The sequence below is a fragment of the Podarcis filfolensis genome, assembly GCF_964270895.1.
Source record: "Podarcis filfolensis genome assembly, chromosome: 13".
Taxonomy (NCBI): Eukaryota; Metazoa; Chordata; class Lepidosauria; order Squamata; family Lacertidae; genus Podarcis; species Podarcis filfolensis.
The window spans coordinates 43,220,344-43,242,630 of NC_139615.1; the positions used below are offsets into that span (position 1 = coordinate 43,220,344).

General features: G+C 42.6%; 1 protein-coding gene across 3 annotated transcripts in view; it reads right to left on the reverse strand.

The window, feature by feature from the left end:
* Positions 1–22,287, reverse strand: part of TANC2 (tetratricopeptide repeat, ankyrin repeat and coiled-coil containing 2) — a gene marked incomplete at its 3' end in the record, with an annotated part of 193,523 nt that overhangs the window by 117,966 nt on the left and 53,270 nt on the right. For 2 of the 3 annotated variants that reach the window (XM_083582312.1, XM_083582314.1), the window contains 2 exons: positions 6,209–6,280; positions 1,061–1,243 (listed from right to left, as the gene is read on the reverse strand). In XM_083582312.1, the coding sequence (XP_083438438.1) occupies positions 1,061–1,243; positions 6,209–6,280 (255 nt within the window). The remainder of the gene's footprint in view (positions 1–1,060; positions 1,244–6,208; positions 6,281–22,287) is intronic. The other variant, XM_083582313.1, reaches the window with a different exon arrangement.

A 22,287-nucleotide genomic window follows, 5' to 3' on the forward strand; every position in this document is an offset into this window, starting at 1 on the left:
GAGTGAAGTCTGAGTATATCTGGGACATGGGTGGCGCTGTGGGTTAAACCACAGAGCCTAGGGCTTCCCAATCAGAAGGTCGGCGGTTCGAATCCCCGCAATGGGGTGAGCTCCCGCTGCTCGGTCCCTGCTCCTGCCAACTTGCAGTTCGAAAGTACATCAAAGTGCAAGTAGATAAATAGGTACCGCTCCGGCGGGAAGGTAAACGGCGTTTCCATGCGCTGCTCTGGTTTGCCAGAAGCGGCTTAGTCATGCTGGCCACATGACCCGGAAGCTGTACGCCGGCTCCCTCGGCCAATAAAGCGAGATGAGCGCTGCAACCCCAGAGTCGGCCATGACTGGACCTAATGGTCAGGGGTCCCTTTACCTTTACCTTTTACTGAAATTATATAAAGGGTGGGAAATTTCCACCTCAGAAACTCGGCTCTTATTTTGTTTTGTTCATACAAGCCAGGAGTGCAGAGAAGTGCCATACCCATTTCAGAGGGCCAGGGCATACAGTTTTGCGCCCCACAGCCATGTTGTCTGCAACTGCAGTTCCTTATGTTCCATCACAGAAAGGAATGACAACTGCTTGCTTATATGAGAGAAAGAAAAGGTAACCAGGGACACAGCTGGCTTGTAAGGGGCTATGCCCTATATCTGAACCAGGAAGTCCCAGGGCCTGGGGAGAGAAGCAACTTCTGAACCCTCAAGTATGTCCCAGATTATAGGCCATTTACTTATCCCAGAAAACTCAATGGGAGCTCAGCGGCATCCCTGTTCTCTTTTTTGATCACACTAGAACATGAGACTTCTGTGGACAGAGAAAGAAACGGTTGATTTCTATCCCACTTTTTATAAATATTGCAAGGTACTTAATATGATTTGTTTTGTTTGTAGAAAACGTCTAACATGAATATTGCATACAGCCCAAACTTGCTCAATTTGTACCATTTCAGACAAGGGGGATTATCAATGGAGCTTTGTGGAAAGAAACTGCGTGGAAGTTTTCGGTGGGGTGGTGGAAACAACCTTTATTCAACATTTCAAACTCACTCAACTCATGTAAGTTCCTTACCAGTTAATTTCTTCATGGGCTGGAGCCGAACACTGATAGACTGATGTGTTAGTAATGGGGAGGATGGGAGAGAGCGGGACATGCCTTCCATAATCCGAATGTGCTGCATACCTTCAGGCACTGGGAGTGTTGGGATAGCATACTCTGGTTCAAAAGCACAGTCGTTCTCTGTGGAGCTGCCACCTGAGAGAAATATAACAAATAAAAGATCATTAACCAAGTATTGCCTCCTTGTTTAAAATACATACATAAAGCCTTAAATTTGTATGCCACCTTTCCATTACAGTGGTACCTCTGGTTGCGAATGCTTCTGGTTACGAACGCTTCAGGTTACAAGCTCCACTAACCCGGAAGCAGTTGCTCCTGGTTGTGAACTTTGCCCTAGGATGTGAATGGAAATTTGTGCGCCAGAAGTGCATGCACAGCGGGAGGCCCCATTAGCAAAAGCACGCCTCAGGATAAGAACGGTTTCAGCTTAAGAACGGTTTCAGCTTAAGTTCGTAACCAGAGGTACCACTGTACGGTGGTACCTCGGGTTACATACGCTTCAGGTTACATACGCTTCAGGTTACAGACTTTGCTAACCCAGAAACAGTGCTTCAGGTTAAGAACGTTGCTTCAGGATGAGAACAGAAATCGTGCTCTGGCGGCGTGGCGGCAGCGGGAGGCCCCATTAGCTAAAGTGGTGCTTCAGGTTAAGAACAGTTTCAGGTTAAGAACAGATCTCCGGAACGAATTAAGTACTTAACCCGAGGTACCACTGTACTGGTTTACAACATGGGGGGAAATTACATAATTATAAACTTAACAAAAATAATCATAATAAATAAAACATCCAAAAGTACACAACCAAACTGAACAATCTCCACATAAATCATAACTCAATGCCTGTGACATGGAAGATGGAGCAAGCTTGTTTTCTCCTGCTCTGGAGGGTAGGACTTGAACCAATGGATTCAAGTTACAATAAACAAGATTCCGACTAAACATTAGGAAGAACTTTCTGACAGTAAGAGCTGGTCAACAGTGGAACGGTCTCCCTTGGGAGGTTTTGAACTCTCCTTCCTTGGAAGTTCTTAAGCAGAGGTTGGATGGCCATCTGTCATGGATGCTTTAGCTGAGATTCCTGCATTGCAGGGGGCTGGAGTAGATATCCTTTGGGGTTTCTTCCAACTCTACAGTCCTATGATTCTAGTTTTGTCTCTGGCTCTACTCACCCTAATGTGGCTCCCAAAATATGGGAGGAAAGGTGATCCTTGACGGGGGGGGGGGGGGGGGAATGTCCTAAAACTATCAAAAACTGGAAAATCTTTAAATTTCCATAGTGAAAGCCTTGCACTCTCAGGTGGGCTCTATGATAAAAAAAGAAGCCAGTTTTCCTTCAGGACATCCCTGTTCTCAGCCTGGGGAGCCAGTTTTATAAATTACCGTATTTTTCGCCCTATAGGACGCACTTTTTCCCCTCCAAAAATGAAGGGGAAATGTGTGTGCGTCCTATGGGGCGAATGCAGGCTTTCGCTGAAGCCTGGAGAGCGAGAGGGGTCGGTGTGCACCAACCCCTCTCGCTCTCCAGGCTTCAGGAAGCTATCCCCCCAGCCCGGCAAGCTTCGGGAGCGATGGCGAAGCTGCGTGCAGCTTCGCCATCGCTCTCGGACCCGTTCTGGGGGCTGGGGTCGGGGGAAACTCCGGCTTCCCCCGCCCCCAGCCCCGCAAGCTCCAAGAGTGATGGCGAGGTTGCGCAACCTCGCCTTCACTCCCGGACCCCCAGCCCCGAGGCTAAAAACGAAGCCAGGACAGCGAGCAGGATCCATCCCGCTCGCTGTCATGGCTTCTTTGCTTTTTGGGGCTCGGGGGAGGAAATAATTTTTTTCCCCTTTATTTCCCCCCCCAAAAAAAAAATAAGTGCGTCCTATGGGCCGGTGCACCCTATAGGGCGAAAAATACGGTACATCGCCAATGTGGGTTTAGCACTGACTAGCACATCACACAGTAGCTCATTTATCTGGATTGCCTTGATCAGAAGAACTGAAACAGTGCCCAATCCCTCAAATGAATGCCTTCTGGGCACAGATACAAATTAGTAAGAAATACTGAGCATCTGAATTCATCCAATTAAGGCCAGGGCATACCATGCCAAATTCTGGTCAATGCACCAACTGGATCCCCCAGTCAAGTTTCAAATAGCAACCCACTGGGACAGGGAATAAGGTTAACTTGTGAAACCAGTAAAAAGCTTAATCGGCAAAATTGCTAATAAACTGAAACGTAATCCAGACAAGGCAGCAGTGCTCTGGGTCAGGAGGAACAAAAATCTGAAACTGGGGTTAAATGTTCTTTGTATGGGGTAATACTTCTCTTAAGAACCAGGTTCAGTTTGGGGATGCTCCTGGATTTAACTCAGCATCTGTGTGTTCAGGTGGCAGCTGCAGTCAGGAGTGCTTATACCTGGCTTAGGCTGAGCCACTAACTGCACCCATTCCTGCAGAGATCATACCTGGCCATGCCAACACGTGCATTAATCATATACAGACTGGATTATCACAATGCGTTCTAGATGAGCCTATCTTTGAAGAGTCTTCAGACACATCACTTGGTCCAGAATGCATCAACAAGAATGTAAGTGGACAGCCATGCCTCTCCTGCAGCAACTGCACTGAATGCCAATCTGTTTCTTGGCGCAATGCAAAGTGTTGGTGATTACTTTAGAGACCTAAACAGCTTGAATCAAAGATATATTAGAGGCCATTCCTCCCATTTCATCCTGTCCACTTCCACAGATCTTTCCATATGAACCTACCTGGACCCTGAGATCATCTTCCAAGACCCTTCTTCATGTGCCCCCTCCTCGAGAGTTCTGGAAGGTGGCAACACGAGAATGGGCCTTTTCTGCGGTGGCTCCCTGTCTGTGGAATGCCCTCCCCAGGGAGTTTTGCCTGGCACCTTCACTATACACCTTTAGGCGCCAGGCAAAAACGCTCCTCTATAACCAGGCCTTTAGTTGACTGACACCCTATGCCCTTTTAATAATTAATATTAATATTAATAATTTATACCATGCCCATTTGGCTGGGTTTCCCCAGCCACTCTGGGCAGCTTCCAACAGAATATTAAAAATACAATAAACACCAACATTAAAAACTTCCCTAAAATGTGTTTGGAGGGAGATATTGGGTTGTTTCTGTTTTTATTTTTATTTTCTATTTTGTGGTTTTATATTCTGATTTTATCTTGTGAACTGCCATGAGACCTGCAGGTATACGGTGGTATACAAATTAAACAAACAGACAGACAGACAGTCTTCTTCTTTGTTTCACTCATGGCGGAAGCACAATTGACAGGAACTAGAGAAAGCACCTCCTTAGTAGCTATGCCCAAACTGCAGAACTCTTTGCGCCATGAGGCCAAACTGGTCCCTTCTCTTGCCATCTTCCAACAGCTGGAAGACTCTTCATTTTTATCCCAGCAGGTTTTGCCTTACAGTATAGATAATGTTTAATTCAATTATGTTTATTTTCATTTATTATGTCCCTATCTTATCTCACATTGCCTGGTTTTGTATATTGTTATTTTATTATGAGGCTATGGTTTCAACTACAGAAAGCCACCCTGAGTAAGTTGCGTGCATTAGAAAGGCAAGCTATAAATCCCTATATAAATAAATAAAATATATTCCCAAGTCCTTCCTATTAAGTGTTGCAGATTCAATTGCTCATCCACTTCTCTCATTCTCCGTTCTTTACTTCTCCTCCAAGGAAAGCCACACTCTGTTTATTTAGCCATGCAAACAATGATGAGGAGATTGCTTCCTGTATATGTTTTAGAGAACTGTTTAGATTAGAGAACTTATTACAATTGTAAAAAACAAAACAAAAAACAGACAGGCATGGGCTCTATCTATCCAACGTACAGTGGTACCTTGGGTTAAGAACTTAATTCGTTCTGGAGGTCTGTTCTTAACCTGAAACCGTTCTTAACCTGAAGCACCACTTTAGCTAATGGGGCCTCCCGCTGCTGCCGCGCCGCCGCAGCACGATTTCTGTTCTTATCCTGAAGCAAAGTTCTTAACCTGAGGTAATATTTCTGGGTTAGCAGAGTCTGTAATCTGAAGCGTATGTAACCTGAAGCGTATGTAACCCGAGGTACCACTGTACTGCTAAACTAAAGAGAGTTAACATTGAACTTGTTCCACTACAGGGTCACCTTGGGCAATGAGATTTTCTGCACAAACCAAACTGACACTGCTGGGTACAACCCATTGGCTCATCTCACCTTAGAGAGGCATTAGCACTAATACTGTTATAATGTATTTATTAAATTTATTATCCTGCCCTTCTTCCCAAAGCAGGGCCACAAGAATGACCAAGTGGTCATTTTCTGGATTGGAACAGTGAAGACCTACAATAAAAATGAAGTAATCTCCAATGTCACAGTCTGCTAACTTACTTGTAATACAGACATTCCACAATCTGTGCAGCTAATAAGTTACTGACAGAAAATTAGATAACTTTCTATCAGGTATTTAATTAGATTTCTGTTCAAGATATGAGACGAAGGTTCATCTTTCATATTTTGAGTAATTACTTCCTAGAAATATTAAAGTGTCTACTGCTTAGAGAACTTAAAACTATCAAGTGGATTTTAAATGCTTCAAAATAAATAAATGTGGAATTTTTTTGCAGGTGGAGCAAAAGAGGAAGTATGCAAACAGCTGGCACAGATCTGATTTAGTGGAGCAAGCAGGTTAGTGCTCAGAATATGTTTCCACTGATTTCTTGAAGCAGCCCAACTGAACTGCATTCTGATGTGGTATTTTCTCTGAAGAAAGCTGCTGCTGCATTATCAAACCCCATTATCCAACAGCTATGGATATTTGTATTCACTATTCCCAATACAGTATACTCAACAAAGCCCACTACAAAAGGAGAAGTGGGGGCTACTAATTCAAGGAAACAGAACATTATTTTGTCTAAATCACATTTAACGGAAGTACATACATAGAACTATTCACAGGAGTCTATCTTCATCCGTAAATGTTTGGCGTTTCTAAAAAGATTGTGCATCGCTGCAGACTGAAATACATTAAAATATAATATCACAAATGGCCTCTGCAAGGCATATGTAATATCTGGAAATCCATGGTTTACTTACCTTGCCCAGAATGGCTCTGACAGTAGTCTATGCTTGCCTGCCTTCGGTCTGATGGTTCCTCGCTTCCTCCATCTGCAGGAGAACCAAAACAGCACAAGTAAATCAGCAAGGCAGATAGATCTGGCAGACGCAGCTTCTCTTCCATTAGCATCACTATCAGGCTGGGAGGCCAGCTGGTTTTCTTTCGGTTGCAAGAGAAAGAAAGCAACCCAAGAGCAAAATCTCTTTGGTTCTTGTCATTAGTCCCTGAACCAAAGGCCCCCCAAATCTACTTTAAGAGTCTCTCAATGCCTCCACAAATATCTGGACAAAATCACAATGCCCATCATTTAATTTTACAAGAGAGATCTAAACCATTTAGATAAACTGATCAAAAGAAGTACCGGTAGTTGATAATATTCAAAATAAAACCGGTAGTTGAAAACCAGCTGCTTATTCTGTGAAATATTCCTTGACACTGAATTTATTATCCAGACAATCATAATACACAAGTGTTTCTTATATTGTGCGGCTGTTCAGAAAAAAAAGTTACAGCAGCAGAAACTAACATGCAAATAAACCTTTGTGGATAAATGGGGACACGGAAATCTTATGCAATTAACCACACGTCATTCTCATTGATCAAATTACCAGATTAGTTACAATAGATAAACATGTCAATACATATATACCAGAATGCGTGGCGTATTCAAACTAGAATGTGCATTGAAGTAAAGCCATTAACAGCTAGCTGAAGCTTATATTAACTATATGAACTATAAATTTAATTACAAATGGAAGAGCGAAGGAGGCAGACAATACTAGACAGTAGTAGCAGGACAGGCTACACACTTGAAGCGTTCCATGCCAAATGTGATATTCACTACCACATAGCCTTAAAAATCTAAGTCTGCCCAAGCAATAGTCACAAACACACACACATTTAAGAGTGAGACATCCAATGCTAAATTACTTCCACAAAGTTAGGCCTCAGACTCTCCTTGGAAACCTTCCCCAAATATCTTTGATGCCACCATTCAAGTCTAGAAGGTGTCTACAGGAGTAAACACTTAAAATTCTGAAAATCACGTTAATGTCAAGCCAAACATCAATCGGAGATCAATAAAGAGAAAAAGATACAAAACTTAAATTAGTTTGTTCGATAGACTCATTGCTTGGAAGCAGTTTTAGCTCATGCTTCTTTATTTGTCAATGCTACTTTGATGCAGTGTTAGAAACTGAGATATGACACCTTCAAGCTAGGTCAGGGGTCTGCAACCCGCGGCTTCGGAGCCGCATGTGGCTCTTTTACACCTTTGCCGCAGCTCCGGGGCGGATACTAGCAAGGGGAGGAGGCGCATTGTGCGCCCCGACACTCCCCACTGTGGCGGGCGCTGTACTGGCTGTGACGTCGCATGGGGGCGGTGCGTGCGTTAGTCACGCACCGTCCCGACATCACCTTCCCGCCCGCCCACTACATTGTAAGGGGCATGTATGCTGGTCACTGCATTGAAAGGGGGCATGTACGCTGGTCACTGTTTTGAAGGGGAGTGAAGAACACAGACTTGTTAATTTAACATTTATTTCTATGAGGAGGAGTAATTCTGAGGGGTCAAACAAAGAAATAATAAAAAACGTGACAAAAAAGTTATTTTTATAATGACGAGTTTTGTGGCTCCCAGTTTTTCTTTCTTCGGAAACGGGTCCAAGTGGCTCTTTTTGTCTTAAAGGTTGCAGACCCCTGACCTAGGTTATGGGTACAACAACGGACTGTCTAGGCACGCTTTTTTTATAACAAGAATACAAAGCTGAAAATGAATGAACTGCAGCTAAAATATTATGTTCATTTTCCACATGGTCTAGTCGTTCCCCTACCCACCCGCCCCAAAATATTATTACAAGGGTCTCTTCTATAGTCTTCAGAGAATAGCTGGATGTGGGGAGGCAGAAAAGGGTCTTCCTTTCCTTCCACACTTCAGTTTCAATCTGAAATCTTATGCTCGGCAACTGCTCACGCTAATGAAATCCCCTGTCGCAAAATGCACCTAGAACAATGGGAGTTTCAAACACTGCTTTGATCCTGGTGTATTACAAAAATAGGGAATTAAAGACAATTAATACCAAATGGCAGTTTTGGCTGCAATTCTAGGCACACTTAGGTTAGTTTCATTGGATAAGGTGGGATCTCTGAACAGATTTAGAAGAAGGCAGTTTGCGTATTAAATTGCAAAATCACTTACACATCCTTCAGAAAGTCTCCCATAAATGTATTTCACCATCAATGAATCAAAAATCTATTATTTAAAAGGCATATGATATAACACAAAAAAACTATTTCATAGGTTGGCAGTCCTTATTTGTTTTGCTGGTGTCTCTATAGGATTTTTGGGATTTTGCTACAGCTGGGGTAGAGAATTTTTTCAACTCAATGCCATAGTCCCTTCCAGGCCGCCAATCAGGGGATAAATGCTAACTGGTAGGCGGGGCCAGAGACAAAATAGGGAGGAGTAAATGTAAAATTTTACCTTTGTGTATTAGCCTAGTTTGTTCACACACTCACAATCCACTTTATTTTCCATTGAGGCAAGCACGAAGCGCTCAAAAAGAGTGCAAAGCAGGGCTGGTGACAGGTATTGGCCCTGGAGTGAGTGTCACCTCATGAGAGTCCCAAGGGACACATAGAGAGGTCTGGAGGACTGTCGTGCTCCCGTCCAAAGCCATGAGAGCAGCTATTACTTGAGAATAAGGAAGAGATCTTCATTCAGGCTCATAGCAGTACAACCTCAGCAGCCATCATAAGGTCCAGAAGTCATAACTGAACAAAAGCTACAAAGATGTCCCAATAGTTGGCACACACCTCTTGCCAAGTTTTTAAAGATGAGCGAGTTCACGAGATTCTCTTTCCCTACGGATCTGCAGCACACACCCATCCACACTCATCTGATGCCCCAATGAAGGTGGCGCCTAGCTCTCTGTGACAGGATTGTGCCCTTCCCCTCTGCCTCCAGTGCCATCACTGACCAGCTCCTCCTTCTGGCTGGTCAAAGTCTTGCTTGCTACCTGACTTCTCTAGGTATTATTGGTACAGCACATAATAGAATGGAGATTAGTACAGTGGCATGTCTAATTGAGTCTTATATATCAAGCCGGAAAAGTTACTAGCCTGTTTTTTTAAGAGCTTTCTACCTGGTGGACTACCAGAGAAGGGACTGAGAAATCTCTCCTTCCTATGCCAGCCTGCTCACTTGCCTGCACAAAATTAATTCCATGCACTTGCTTGCAAGGAGTTCTTACATACAAGGCTGATCAAATTAAACTCAGCACAGGTTGTATGAGTCAATGATTCATTTGTGACAAGTATTACTCAAGGGAAAACTAAGGTCAAACAGCATGTACAAACAGTGGATTTGTGAATGCCACATCCAAACTCCAAATGACAGAAATTCTCCATAGCCCTTAACAATTATGCTCTTGGAAGCAAATGCCTCCACGGGAAATGAAAAATCCAAGGAGTCTGAAAATTTATCTAATATGAAGCGTATCTGGTGTGTCATGGAGCTGGTATCCAATTGCCTTGCTGTTTGTCCAGGATCACAATCAGCTAAGCTATCATAAAAGCTATCAACCAACTGCTTTGCTACAGTCACATATGCTGAATTCCTGAGTTCCTTTGGCTTCCTCTGATCTTATAGTATCTACAGTATAGTCACTCCCTCTGAAGGCAGAGGGCCTTCTCGGTAGCGGCGCCCACCCTGTGGAACGCCCTCCCATCAGATGTCAAAGAAATATACAACTATCTGACATTTAGAAGACACCTGAAAGCAGCCCTGTTTAGGAAAGCTTTTAATGACTGATGTTTTAATGTACAGTGGCACCTCGGGTTACATACGCTTCAGGTTACATACGCTTCAGGTTACAGACTCCGCTAACCCAAAAATAGTACCTCAGGTTAATAACTTTGCTTCAGGATGAGAACAGAAATCGTAGGGCAGGGTGCAGCAGCAGTGGGAGGCCCCATTAGCTAAAGTGGTGCTTCAGGTTAAGAACAGTTTCTTTTTTTTTTTTTAAATATATTTTATTAATTTTCCATATATTCATATCATATTAACAATTTACAATAAATTTTCGATTTTTAGACTTCCTTCAGCTTCTCTGCCAATCGTTCGAATTCTAATTTTTTAATACACATTTCCAAATTTTTATATTACCTTTATGCTTACGGTTAAGAACAGTTTCTGGTTAAGAACGGACCTCCGGAACGAATTAAGTACTTAACCCGAGGTACCACTGTATTTTTAATATTTTGTTGTAAGCTGCCCAGAGTGGCTGGGGAAACCCAGCCAAATGGGCGGGGTATAAATAATAATAATAATAATAATTATTATTATTATTATTATTATTATTATTATTATTATTATTATGCTTCCTTTCCTCCTACGCTCATGTTTCTTGAAAGGTGGGCATGATAGTAATATAATGAACAATGCAGTTCACTCATTTGATATTGGGTATTTTTTATATAACTGCTACAGAAATTGTGTTTATATCTTTTAGATGCTTTTCTACTGCATATATTTTATTTTATTTTATTTTTTGTCAAAGCAGTAATCTGTAAAATACAAGCATATAGTTGTGGCAAGGTTCCTTCAGCATGGATGAGCCACATAGGAACTGGGACAACTCAGCCTGTTCCTGTTGTTGGAAGGAAATCTGTTTGCAAAGAATCTCTGGCTGTGCTCACCTTGCTGATGAAGGGTGGTGCTCTCCTATCTGCTGGAGAAATGACAGAGACTCTCCTCCCTGGAAGAGAGGGGAGTGGTTGTGGGCGGGAGCCCGAGCACCGCCCCTAGCAGGGGGCGTTAGCCCCCTGCCTCCTCCTCTCACCTGGCTGGCGCCCACGCCCCTCAGCAGGCATCCAATCAGGTGCCTCCGAGGGGGCGTTTACAGCAGCCTTTTGCTGCAGCGCCAGCCTCTCCTCGGCCTCATTCTTCTCCGTCGTCTCGTCGCGAGTCACCCACCCTCCACTCCCTTTTAGCTCAGGGTCTTAGTTCATTGGCCTTGCTATGGACCTTAGGTTGGTCGCCCTGGTTGTCCAGGGGGCCTGGTAGGAATTTTTCCATTTGGCATTAGGCTTTTTGGTTTTTTCGCCTACCTCGTAGCAATCGTCACAACTTTGTGGTATTGGTGGGTAGGTTAGGCATTGGAATAATGTGTTGTGGTGTGTCGAAGGGCTAGGTGTGGCCATCGCCTATGCCTTCAATTTTTGGGTATTCCGTTAAAGGAATCTGGCGGTCGTGTACTCTGTCCGATGCCTGCTTGGCGGGAGGCCATGGCACGACCCTCGGTGACATCAGGGGAGAGCCTATAGTTAGATTAGCATCAACAGGCTCCACCTACTGGTGAATAAACCCACTTGTTCTAGACATCCAATGCCTAAGCCAATACCTTTTCACTGCTGTAATCAATAAAGTTGTGGCCTTTTCTTGCCCATTAACCTTAGATCATGTGTCCTTACGTATTCATTTCACATTGCGGGGGTCGGGTCCTCGAACCACAAAGTGGAGCTTCCCACCAAAAGAGCAATACACAGTCTCCAGGCTATGGATCTGGTGCCCTTCCAACTCACACCTTACATTAGGGACTTCAGTCTCACAATTCGTTCTAGAGCTCCTGGCATTTCTTATCTCTCCAACCATAGGAGTTAACTGCAGGGTGCCGTGGGTGCTTGGGCACCCTCAATAATATAAATGTGGGGGTCAGGCATACGAAACCTTATACCTAAAACTACTCAGTTGGTCTCTAAGGTGCTATATTATAATTTTTAAATTCTTTTGGAAGGATTCTTTTAAAGACTTTCTTAGATCATATAACTTTTTTGAAGACTCGATTCTTTTAAGGGAGTTTTTAGGTTTTCAAGAAGAGTCTTTTTAACTACGGTATCTTTTTAAAGAATTGTTTTAATTAATTATGTACATGCGTACGCATGTGACGTCACATGTCCACCTTGCGGTAGCGGGCACCCACAATCCTGAGGGTCAGATGGCACCCCTGTCTCCCACACCTAAGTGAAGATGGTGTAATGCCATTTCTCATTTGGCTCTTAAGGAAAGAAGAACAAAATTAAGCCCAAAGCAGCTTTATGGGTATCACTACTTTAACAAATAGATTATGAGTTATTCACATACAGAATAGAGAGGAAATGAGTAGTAGTTTTACTGAGTTTGATACTATTTAAGTACTCTCTTAATAGGCATGATGCAGCCCTGTCTTCCAAAATCCTGTCCCCGGGAAAACACAACCAATCCATTATCTCAGTTTTAAGGAAGCAACTTAACTTCCCCACCCATATACTTCTGCAGCTGATGACAACTAAAGATTAATCTCAGTGTCGGAACCATAAAAAACTGCATAGGTAAAGGTAAAGGGACCCCGACCGTTAGGTCCAGTCATGGATGACTCTGGGGTTGTGGTGCTCATCTCGCTTTATTGGCCGAGGGAGCTGTGGCCAGCATAACTAAGCTGCTTCTGGCGAACCAGAGCAGCGCATGGAAACGCCGTTTACCTTTCCGCCGGAGTGGTACCTGTTTATCTACTTGCATTTTGACATGCTTTCGAACTGCTAGGTTGGCAGGAGCAGGGACCGAACAACGGGAGCTCACCCCGTCGCAGGGATTCGAACCACCGACCTTCTGATCAGCAAGCCCTAGGCTCTGTTGTTTAGACCACAGTGTCACCCGCGTCCCTGCAGTAGGGGCTTGCAAATGAAAGCTCATGTCAGAAGAGGTTTGCTTGTATTTGCCAAGGAATCTTTGATGTGTTTTCTATGATAGACTCATTATCTGCAATTTAAATACAATTTAGCCGTGTCCGACACTTCATGACCCCATGGACCAGAGCCTGCCAGGCACTCCTGTCTTCCACTGCCTCCCGCAGTTTGGTCTTAAAATACTAAGACAAATAAATTTTATAAAATATAGAGCAACAGAGTCCTCTTAGGCCAACTAATGGTCTGTTCAAGAACTGGTGGCACAAGCTCCCTGGCCTGGGCTTCCTAGCTTCCACATTCCCTCAGAGCACACAGGTCTTTCTTAAGCATTCCCAGGTCAAGTGAGGAAAAGTGTGTCCGATACAGTGGTACCTCAGGTTATACAGAAGCTTCAGGTTACAGACTCTGCTAACCCAGAAATAGTACCTCTGGTTAAGAACTTCGCTTCAGGATGAGAACAGAAATCGTGTGGCAGCGGTGTGGCAGCAGCAGGAGGCCCCATCAGCTAAAGTGGTATCTCATGTTAAGAACAGTTTCAGGTTAAGAACGGACCTCCAGAATGAATTAAGTTCTTAACCTGAGGAACCACTGTGGTTATCTCTGGCCATTGATGGTCTCTTCAGGAGCTGATGGTATGTTGTCCCATTTTAATTCTAAGTGGCTTCAATTGCTCAGTGCTGAGAGGAAGAAATCTTTATATGTTGAAAGGTATTTGTTACTTGTTTGTGCTTAAGAATTCCATACCATAGCTTACCAAAACTGAGCTAATTATTTATTACAAGGCTTTGGTATTCCTCAGCTGTGCTTTATGGGTTTTATAGTTGTTTCCCCCCACTTTTTCATCTAAAAGTTGCATGCTCTTTCCACAGTGTAGAATCATAGCCCGAAACAGTGTTCGAAATTCCCCAGACACCAGGCGCATTTTGCATTTTGACTATCAGCCACTTGCGACCAAGTGAAGATTCCTGGGCACCAGGTGAGCTTCGCTAGAAAGACCGTTCTATCATCAGGGCCCCAGTACAGAAAAGGCATGTTCACCAGAAGCCACCCACAACACTTTAATTAATGAGGACAGCTGGAAACAGAAGGCAGATGAAGATCCTAACAGTCTGGACAGATGCATATGAAGAGAAGAGATTCTTAAAGTACCCTGATCTCAAATTGGGTAGTGGCGCCCGCCCTGTGGAACGCCCTTCCAGCAGATGTCAAAGCGATAAACAACTACCTGACATTCAGAAGACATCTTAAGGCAGCCCTGTTCAGGGAAGTTTTTAACGTGTGATATTTTACTGTATTTTTGGTTTCTATGGGAGCCGCCCAGAGTGGCTGGGGAGGCCCAGCCAGATGGGCGGGGTATAAATAATAAATTATTATTATTATTATTATTATTATTATTATTATTATTATTATTACTTAAAAGCTCAAACTGGCACTTTGGATTGAGTATGGAAATAGACCAAAAGTCTGTGCAGTGGATGGAGCACCAATATAATATGAACATACATAACACCCAGTCCCAGTAAGCTACCATCAGCAATGGAAGTCCCATGTATAATGCATTATAGTAGTCCAAATCTGGTGGTTACTGGATCATGAATAACTGAGGACATGCTCCTGCTGTCTAGATAAGCTGGTATTCCAACTGCAAGCCTAAGCTGGTAAGAGGAACTCTGTTCAATGGAGGCAATGGCCTACACTTTTTGCCCAAGTCAAAAATTGTGGTCACCAGGTTCCTCTTCTAATGCCTCAGGGTTCTGTAATGAAGATAAGGAGGGGCAGATTGGCAATCACTCTAAGTGTCTAATGAATTATAACAGTCTTTCTTTATCTCATAAGAATAAAAACTGTTAACAATTAATGAACAATTAACACACTCCACAGTGACTCAACACAAATCACTCCTGGTTACCTGGCAACAGTAGATTTGAGGAATAAATAAATAAACAAAGTCCATCAGCTGTTGCTAAACAAATAGCAGTGTCTGTCGCAGGTCTTTTCAGTCTAGGAGAGACCACTCTTCTTTCTGCTCTCTCGCCCATCCACTTTCCCTCCATCATTTCTTTCTCTTCTTCGTGACATCTCTCCCCAGCTCCTCAGCTTCCCCTAGCCTTTCTCCTTTGCTGCCCCACTCTCAACAACCCCTTTTGAAATAACTTTCCACTCTTCTTTTCTCCCCATGCTGTGCCTTTCCCCTCTGCACAGCTCACATGTAAAGGCCCCTAGGAGCAGGAACTACACTCTTTGCCTGACCATGAAGCCTGTGTCCAGTCTTCCCAAGTCCTGCAGGGCAGGTTGACCACTTAGAGCAGTAAGATATGCTGGCTGGATGCTTCCCTCCAGAACAGTTGAATGTCTCTCCTCCAAACAGCTAAGGAAGTACCATCATCCCTCACTGGCTTGGCTGTTTGGAGAGAAGATGCAGCAGGAGTCTCTTCTACCTGAGCAACCCCCACCCTTCCTCCTAACCTTGCAGCTAGAGAGGGAAGCAGAAACTGCCACAAACCAGGGAGCTGCTAGTATGATCCCCACCTGCCTCTGCAAACTCAAACATGAGTGGGAGGTTGGTTGCCTACCATGCTCACCAGAGAGCAGCAGCAGCACATTGGGCGTCATGAATGTGGCAAGTGAAAATGCAGAAGTCTGCATGGAGGCTACTTATACCTCCAGTGATCAAGTGACAAAAACAGATCAAGGAGAACCCTCAGACTACCAATCAAACACTTCAGGGGGGTTGCAACCATGTCCAAAACAGAGAAGAAACTGTATAAACCACACTAAGCAATACGTATGCATTAGAAGGGTGGGACAGATTTTTTAAAAAATAAAAATGAATATTACAAACTGTAAGGCTATAAGGTTCATGGGTGTCTGGTTTGCATGACATGAGCACAAATGCTCTCTTCAGCATTTTCTGCAACACAGAATCATAGAATTATAGAGTTGGAAGTGAAGTCCAACCCCCCTGCAATGCAGGAATCTTTTGCCAACATGTTTGACTGAACATTATTTTGGGATAGTTTAGAAGCCTGATAACAATAAGAAAAGAATCTCTCTCTTCTATAATCATACTTAAAGCATCTGGAAAAAAAACCCAACTATTACTTAAAACCCATATATTGACTTTTCCTGACCTCTCATTGCCACTTAGAAAACAAAGTTGGAACACAATTTATTTCAATTATTTACACAATGTTTTTCAAATTTATTTTTTGAAGTGGTATCATTAACAGAAAAGCAATGCAATATAAAAATCATGTAAGGTAAAAGCATGCAGCAGCATTAAAAAACAGCAAAAAATGAAGAAAAGCATTCATAATTGCCATCTAAAAATGGAAAAAAGAGAAAGGCTATCAGATTTTCCTGGAAAGTGCTCAGCTATAGTGTCACTACCAAAAAAGTCCTGTCCTCATTTTCCAACTATCAGTAAGGAAAAATGGCAGGACCTCTGATGCCTATCTTAAGATTCAAATGGATGAATACAGTCCTTATGATCCTAGGCTTTTTAGAGCTTTCAATGCCATTTCTGGTACTTTAATTTGAGCCAGAAAACAAACCAGACACTTCCAACCAGACCAGTGAAGTCTACCATCAACACTATATCTCTGATTTTCTGAAATAAGTTTGTTTGTTTGCCCTCATCCACACCAGAACTTCTTCCAAGCGCTAGTTCAGAATTTTCAGCACTTCCCTACAATGATGAGGAAAATATGCTCATAACTATTCAGACTAACCTCTGGATGACATCTGCCAAAATTTCATGTTGATGTGAATCAGTATGAGGTACAAGACAGAGACAACCACAGAAAAGGACAATAGTTTCCCAGCACAACCTTCTGGGAACATCCTTCCATAAATGGGTCACCAATCTTTTGGGACCCATGAGCACATTTGCAAACCAGAGAAATTGTTGTAGGCACCATACACACATGCACAGAAACATGACAACCATTGCATATGCACACTCATTCTTCCTGCTGCCCCCAGGCATTAGGCTTGACAAAATGTTCTTTCAAGCCCAATTTCAGTGGCGAGAGGTGTGTCCAGTATGTGCAATGTGTACAGAAAACAATATAAAGCAATTCCCACCCTGACAAGGTGACCTAGAAAGATACTGTGGTTGATGGTATCAAAAGCTGCTGAGAAGTGTACAAGAATCAACATGTTGGCATGTTCTCAGTCCATCACTCAGTGCAAGTAATCCACTAGGATTGTGCTGCTGCTGGGATTCTCTGGAAGTCATTTTCTATCCCCAAAGTTAGAACTCAGATCATAAAAGGTCTAAAACAATTAGTTTCATCTAGAAACACCCAGAGATGAGATGCAGAGGCACCAACTGAGCAGAAGATTGGCTACCTCCAATGTCTAAGAGTGGGATTCACCTAAGGAGCCTCCTCAGCTGAAGCCATGCACAAGGACTTTCACTTGCTCAGTGGGGCTTTCCCCCTCTCCCCTTCCCCCATGGTTCAAGGAGGATATCAGCAGAAAACCCAGAACAGAGAATGTGAGGAGGGTGAGACTGTTCTGTCAAGCTAAAATGTTTGCACAGGCAAGACATTTGTAATAGTGCGACACTGAATTCCACCCTATGTATGGGAGCTAGTTCTGGTTAATTAACCAGAAAGAATGAGGTAAAGGGTACACATAGTTAGCCGCCATCCTTCAATGTAAAATTATTTATATACTGCCTTTCTGAGCACAGGTCCACCCAGGGAAGCTCAAAATACCATCCTCAAGCTGCACAAACTGCAAGTTATCCATAATAAGCTGAACAAGTAAAACAATAGTCTATCCCTGGCATCTAAGGGGCAAACTACATGTTACATTAACCATGTGGTTTGCCTGTTAGTGCAGGGTTTTGCTTTCACAAATAGCCCATGCAGGACTCCAGTCCTGATTGGGACCCCAACATCAGGCTAGAGGAGGTTTAGCCTTCTGAACCCTTTTGCAGTCCCAGACCTGGCTGACCCACCTGCTGTTTGCAAGAAGGGAAAGCTCCTGTTAGCTTCAATGAACAGAAATAATATTTTATTTGAGCTCTCTGCAATGTTTATTTTCCCACCTGCTATCTCATGGCCCAGCTGCTTCCCTGCTTCTGTTTATCTTAATGGTTTTGCAAATGAACTTCTCAAAATCTTTTTTCACTTGCCAAATAGTCAAAAGTGTGTTTTACAGCACAATCCTATGCACGTTAACTCAGAAGGTGGGGTTTTTTTGTATTCATTTCAGCTTAGTCACCGTTTAGTGTGCATAGGATTGCAGCCTTAGACATGCTTTGCCCAAAACAGCAGCTCTGAAGCTGCAAGGCACACTGCTTTTGAGACGCTGGGGAGTTAAATATTGTTTTTGAGATATGGCAGGGGAGTCAGCTGTTTGAAAGTAAAAGATCAACCATGCTTAAAGGTAAGCAATTCCAGTGATTTCATATAAGCTCCTTGCTCATTGGATTCCCATTCCCTTGTCTAGAAAAGCAGATTATGTAAACAAACTAATATGACGGGAGCTTGATGAGAAAAAGTCACCTATAGCCATCACAGAGTTAATTGTATTAACTACACAGTAATAACAGCAGTAACTTTAACAGCACATTTACAGAACAGTTCAAAGCATCTCATGAAAGAGATGAGATGAGAAGAGGGGACCTCTCCCTCTTTAGAAAGACAGCCACCTGGAATAGCTAATTCAGTATCACTTGCAGTATAATTTGAAGCTGCCTGATAATGTCAGAGCAATATTCTAGCCAGCCAGGGATTGTCTACTCTGACTGGAAGGGATCTCTCCCAGAGTCAGAGGAAGAGATGTTTCTTAGCTCTGCTATCTGAAACCTTTTAACTGGAAACGACAGGGAACTGGGGCCCTCTGCATGCAAGGCCCATATGAAAAAAACAAGAACTGGAACCACATTATCCTGCACATTATCCACTTTGCTGAATTTAGATCTGCAAATAAATAAACATGTACCCCCCCCAATGTTCTGTCTTTTTTATTATTCTGAACATCAATTGTCTTATAATTGTTAAGACTACTGGGTCTAGCCAGTCCAGTACTGTTTATTCTAGGGCTGGCAGTTGAATCCTGGTGGCAAATCTCAGCCCCCATTCCCCAGTGGCTGGATAGAGGACGAGGTGGTTGGACAGTGTTCCCAGAAGCTACGAACATGAGTTTGACCAAGCTGCGGGAGGCAGTGGAAAACAGGAGTGCCTGGCGTGCTCTGGTCCATGGGAAGAGTCGGACACGACTAAACAACAACAAGCGGGAACAGGGGACACACAAGATATGCTGGAAGGAAGTACACCCAAGTTGTGGCTGAAGCCATTGCCCTGTGAAAAGTTCAAATGTGCCCAGAGTCCTCTAAAACGGTGCAAAGTATCCTGGGTCACACTGATTCCAAGGGTTTATGGGGTTCGCTTCAACTTCCTGCACCCTGCCGCTTCTGACCATACTTCACCCTGCAGTCTAGCTATTTTTTTGTTACATTTTTACCTTGCTTTTCAGCCTCCTAGTCTTTTCTGCACCAAGATTAAGACATTTTCACTCACCCAGGCTTTTTAATTGAGTTTTTAAAATCCAAGCTACAAATTGTTTTATGTTGTTTGTGTTTAAGGTTTTTTTAAGAGGGGGCTAGGTTTTTTTCCCTGTCCGTTACTGGTTATTGTTGCATTTAATTGTTATATGTTGTATTTTAATATGGTTTTGTTGTAAGCTGCTCAGGAAATAGTTTTTGATGGGTGGCTGTAAAAAAATCAACCAACCAACCAACCAATCAATTAATCAAATATGACTAAACATGGTAAGCACTATATCAAAATATATTTGTTCTGGGGTGAAAAATGGGTAGAAGCTGGTGCTCCACCTCCTACAACCTATTCAGAGCGGTTTTAGTCAAAACTAGCTGCCTGTGGTCTTTCCCAAGTCTCTTATCTGCAGTCCTTTTCATTGGAGATGCCAGGAATAAAATGGGTGACCTTCGGCATGCAGTGTGCTCTACCATTGAGTTATGGCCTCTCATGATCCCTTCCAACTCTACTATTCTTTGATTCTATAGTCACATATGTGATTATGAAGCTCTTTGCTGCTATGTAAATTAAATTGGACCATCAAGACATTTCCAATAGCTATCAGGAGAATAACTATTGGGGGGAGGGAATCTCTTTAGCCCACTGTCTAAATACGCTACATCTTGAGCATGACAGTCCTGGGGCAGCAGAAGCTTCTGCGCATATTGCTGTGGCCAGAAATAAATGGTGTTTGTGTGTGCATAGACTGCCACACAGTTATGTATGCCTTAAGAGGCTGCTGGGTGTGGCATGACCAAATCATTTCCACACAGAGACTGCATTTGCTTGGGTCAGAGCAGACAAGTGACTTCCACTGTGGGAGTGGATCTATATATTCAATTAACAGCCAGCTGGAAATTGAAAAGTCATGTCTGGAATTGTCACTTTAGAAAAAGGGGCTAGAAGGACAATTCCTTGTATCCCAGAAAGTTGAGAATTATCTTCTGTAACATCACTTTCCTACATTTAAACCCGTAACAGTTGCTCCCCTAAAGATGCTTTGAGTACACACATGAAAAGCCTTTTCCCCTCCTAAGATATATTTTTAAGCCTACGAATTCAGAAACTTGAACTTCATTTACTTTTATTTGATGCACTTCACATGCAGCAATTAAATGATATTTTATTTTAAATAAATGGAAACATTAGTTGCTCTAAAAAAGATAATAAACACATACAAAAGCGGAACTAAAAATACTCATCTGGCATGTAATCTCGCATTTAAAACTTTGTTTAGAAATCACAGCCCAGGCTATTTGCTTGCAAATTTGCTCTAATAAGAAGCTACTGTTTTACTCTTCTTCTCTGCAAACAACAACTGGCACCAAACATCGAGTCAAAATCCTTGTGCTTTCCCCTTTCACTGGAAATATATTTTAATTGCAGCCAGTTTTTCATCTGCAGTTTGCAGCAATGGGAGTCACCAGCCATTTTGTTTTGAGCATGAAAGACTAACAAGCAGATGTCTCTATTCTACCTCTCTATTTAGCATACCAGATGATCACGAAATGTAAGTGCTAAAACAATACATAGCAACAAATATTTTACATAACAGAATGTATTTTGCTTCTAACACTGCTACATCCCATTTTATCTGCAACTCTTATCTGCACAGCCATCTATATTCTGCAGCCTCTGAAACACAAGCAAAAACAAGGCTTAAATTCTATTATCTCAAAACAGGTACCTTTTGCAACAAGAAGCTTCAGAGTACAATTAGCCTTTTAAATATTTTAGGTTAATAGGAAATGGTCATACATTTAACAATGCAAGAAGTGTGTTTCACTGCATCAGCTTGCAATAAGTAATAAATATATCAAGGCCAGCATACATTATTCTGACCTAATAAGCAGTCGAAGGAAGACTGCTTATTCTCCACCTGCTTGGACTGCAATAGCCTGCTGTAGGAATGCCAATTACAAGGCGTGTCAATGATCTCCAAAATTACACCTTTTTAAAGATAAATTAAAACAATTTCGAAGCTAACGGCCCACGATTTTATTCAGCTAATCTGTCACGAACGTAAAATTTTACATCCCATTTTTAAGCGATTGCCCACACCTCCTCCTGCAAACTGCAAAGTGCCTGTATGTCAAAATATATAGCGCAATCATTTGTCTAACAGAAACCAACTCAAAGAGCATAGCATAATATATGAATATTCACTACACAATAAAGAACAGAGTACCTCTTGGTCCAGACAAAACGTGCTGCTCTCTAAAGGAAACAGCTCAAGACAGCTCTCACTGCAATTCATCTTTATTTTTTACTTTAAAAATTAACAGAAATGATTGTTTCTCACCAGCATGCTGAAGGTGAGGTTGAATCAGAAAGGTATAACACTTCCCACTGTTACTGTATCCTATTACAGAACCAATCATATTACTCCATTTCATCTGCAATCACTCCATCAGCATTATATAACATTCTAGAGACATTAAGATGTCCAGAAGTTATCACATGGTTAAGCCTTAGTAGGTAGAGCAAGCATATGTAACTCTGGCAAATAATTTGATGCTTTCAAGTAATAACATGATTACAATTGAAACACACCAGTGACTACCCGGTTAGCAGCAACATGCAACTGAAATGTAAGGGGAAAGCCTTCCATTCCTCAAAATAAGAGGATGAAAATGAAATAGTACCAGTATTCAGTATGGGCGACATTCAGGCCTGTACTTCTTAACATACAAAACTGCATAAAACTACATTTCCATTAAATTTCCATTCTTCTCCTGTGTAACCATTTTATTCCATGAACGCAATCATCATGTTGGGTA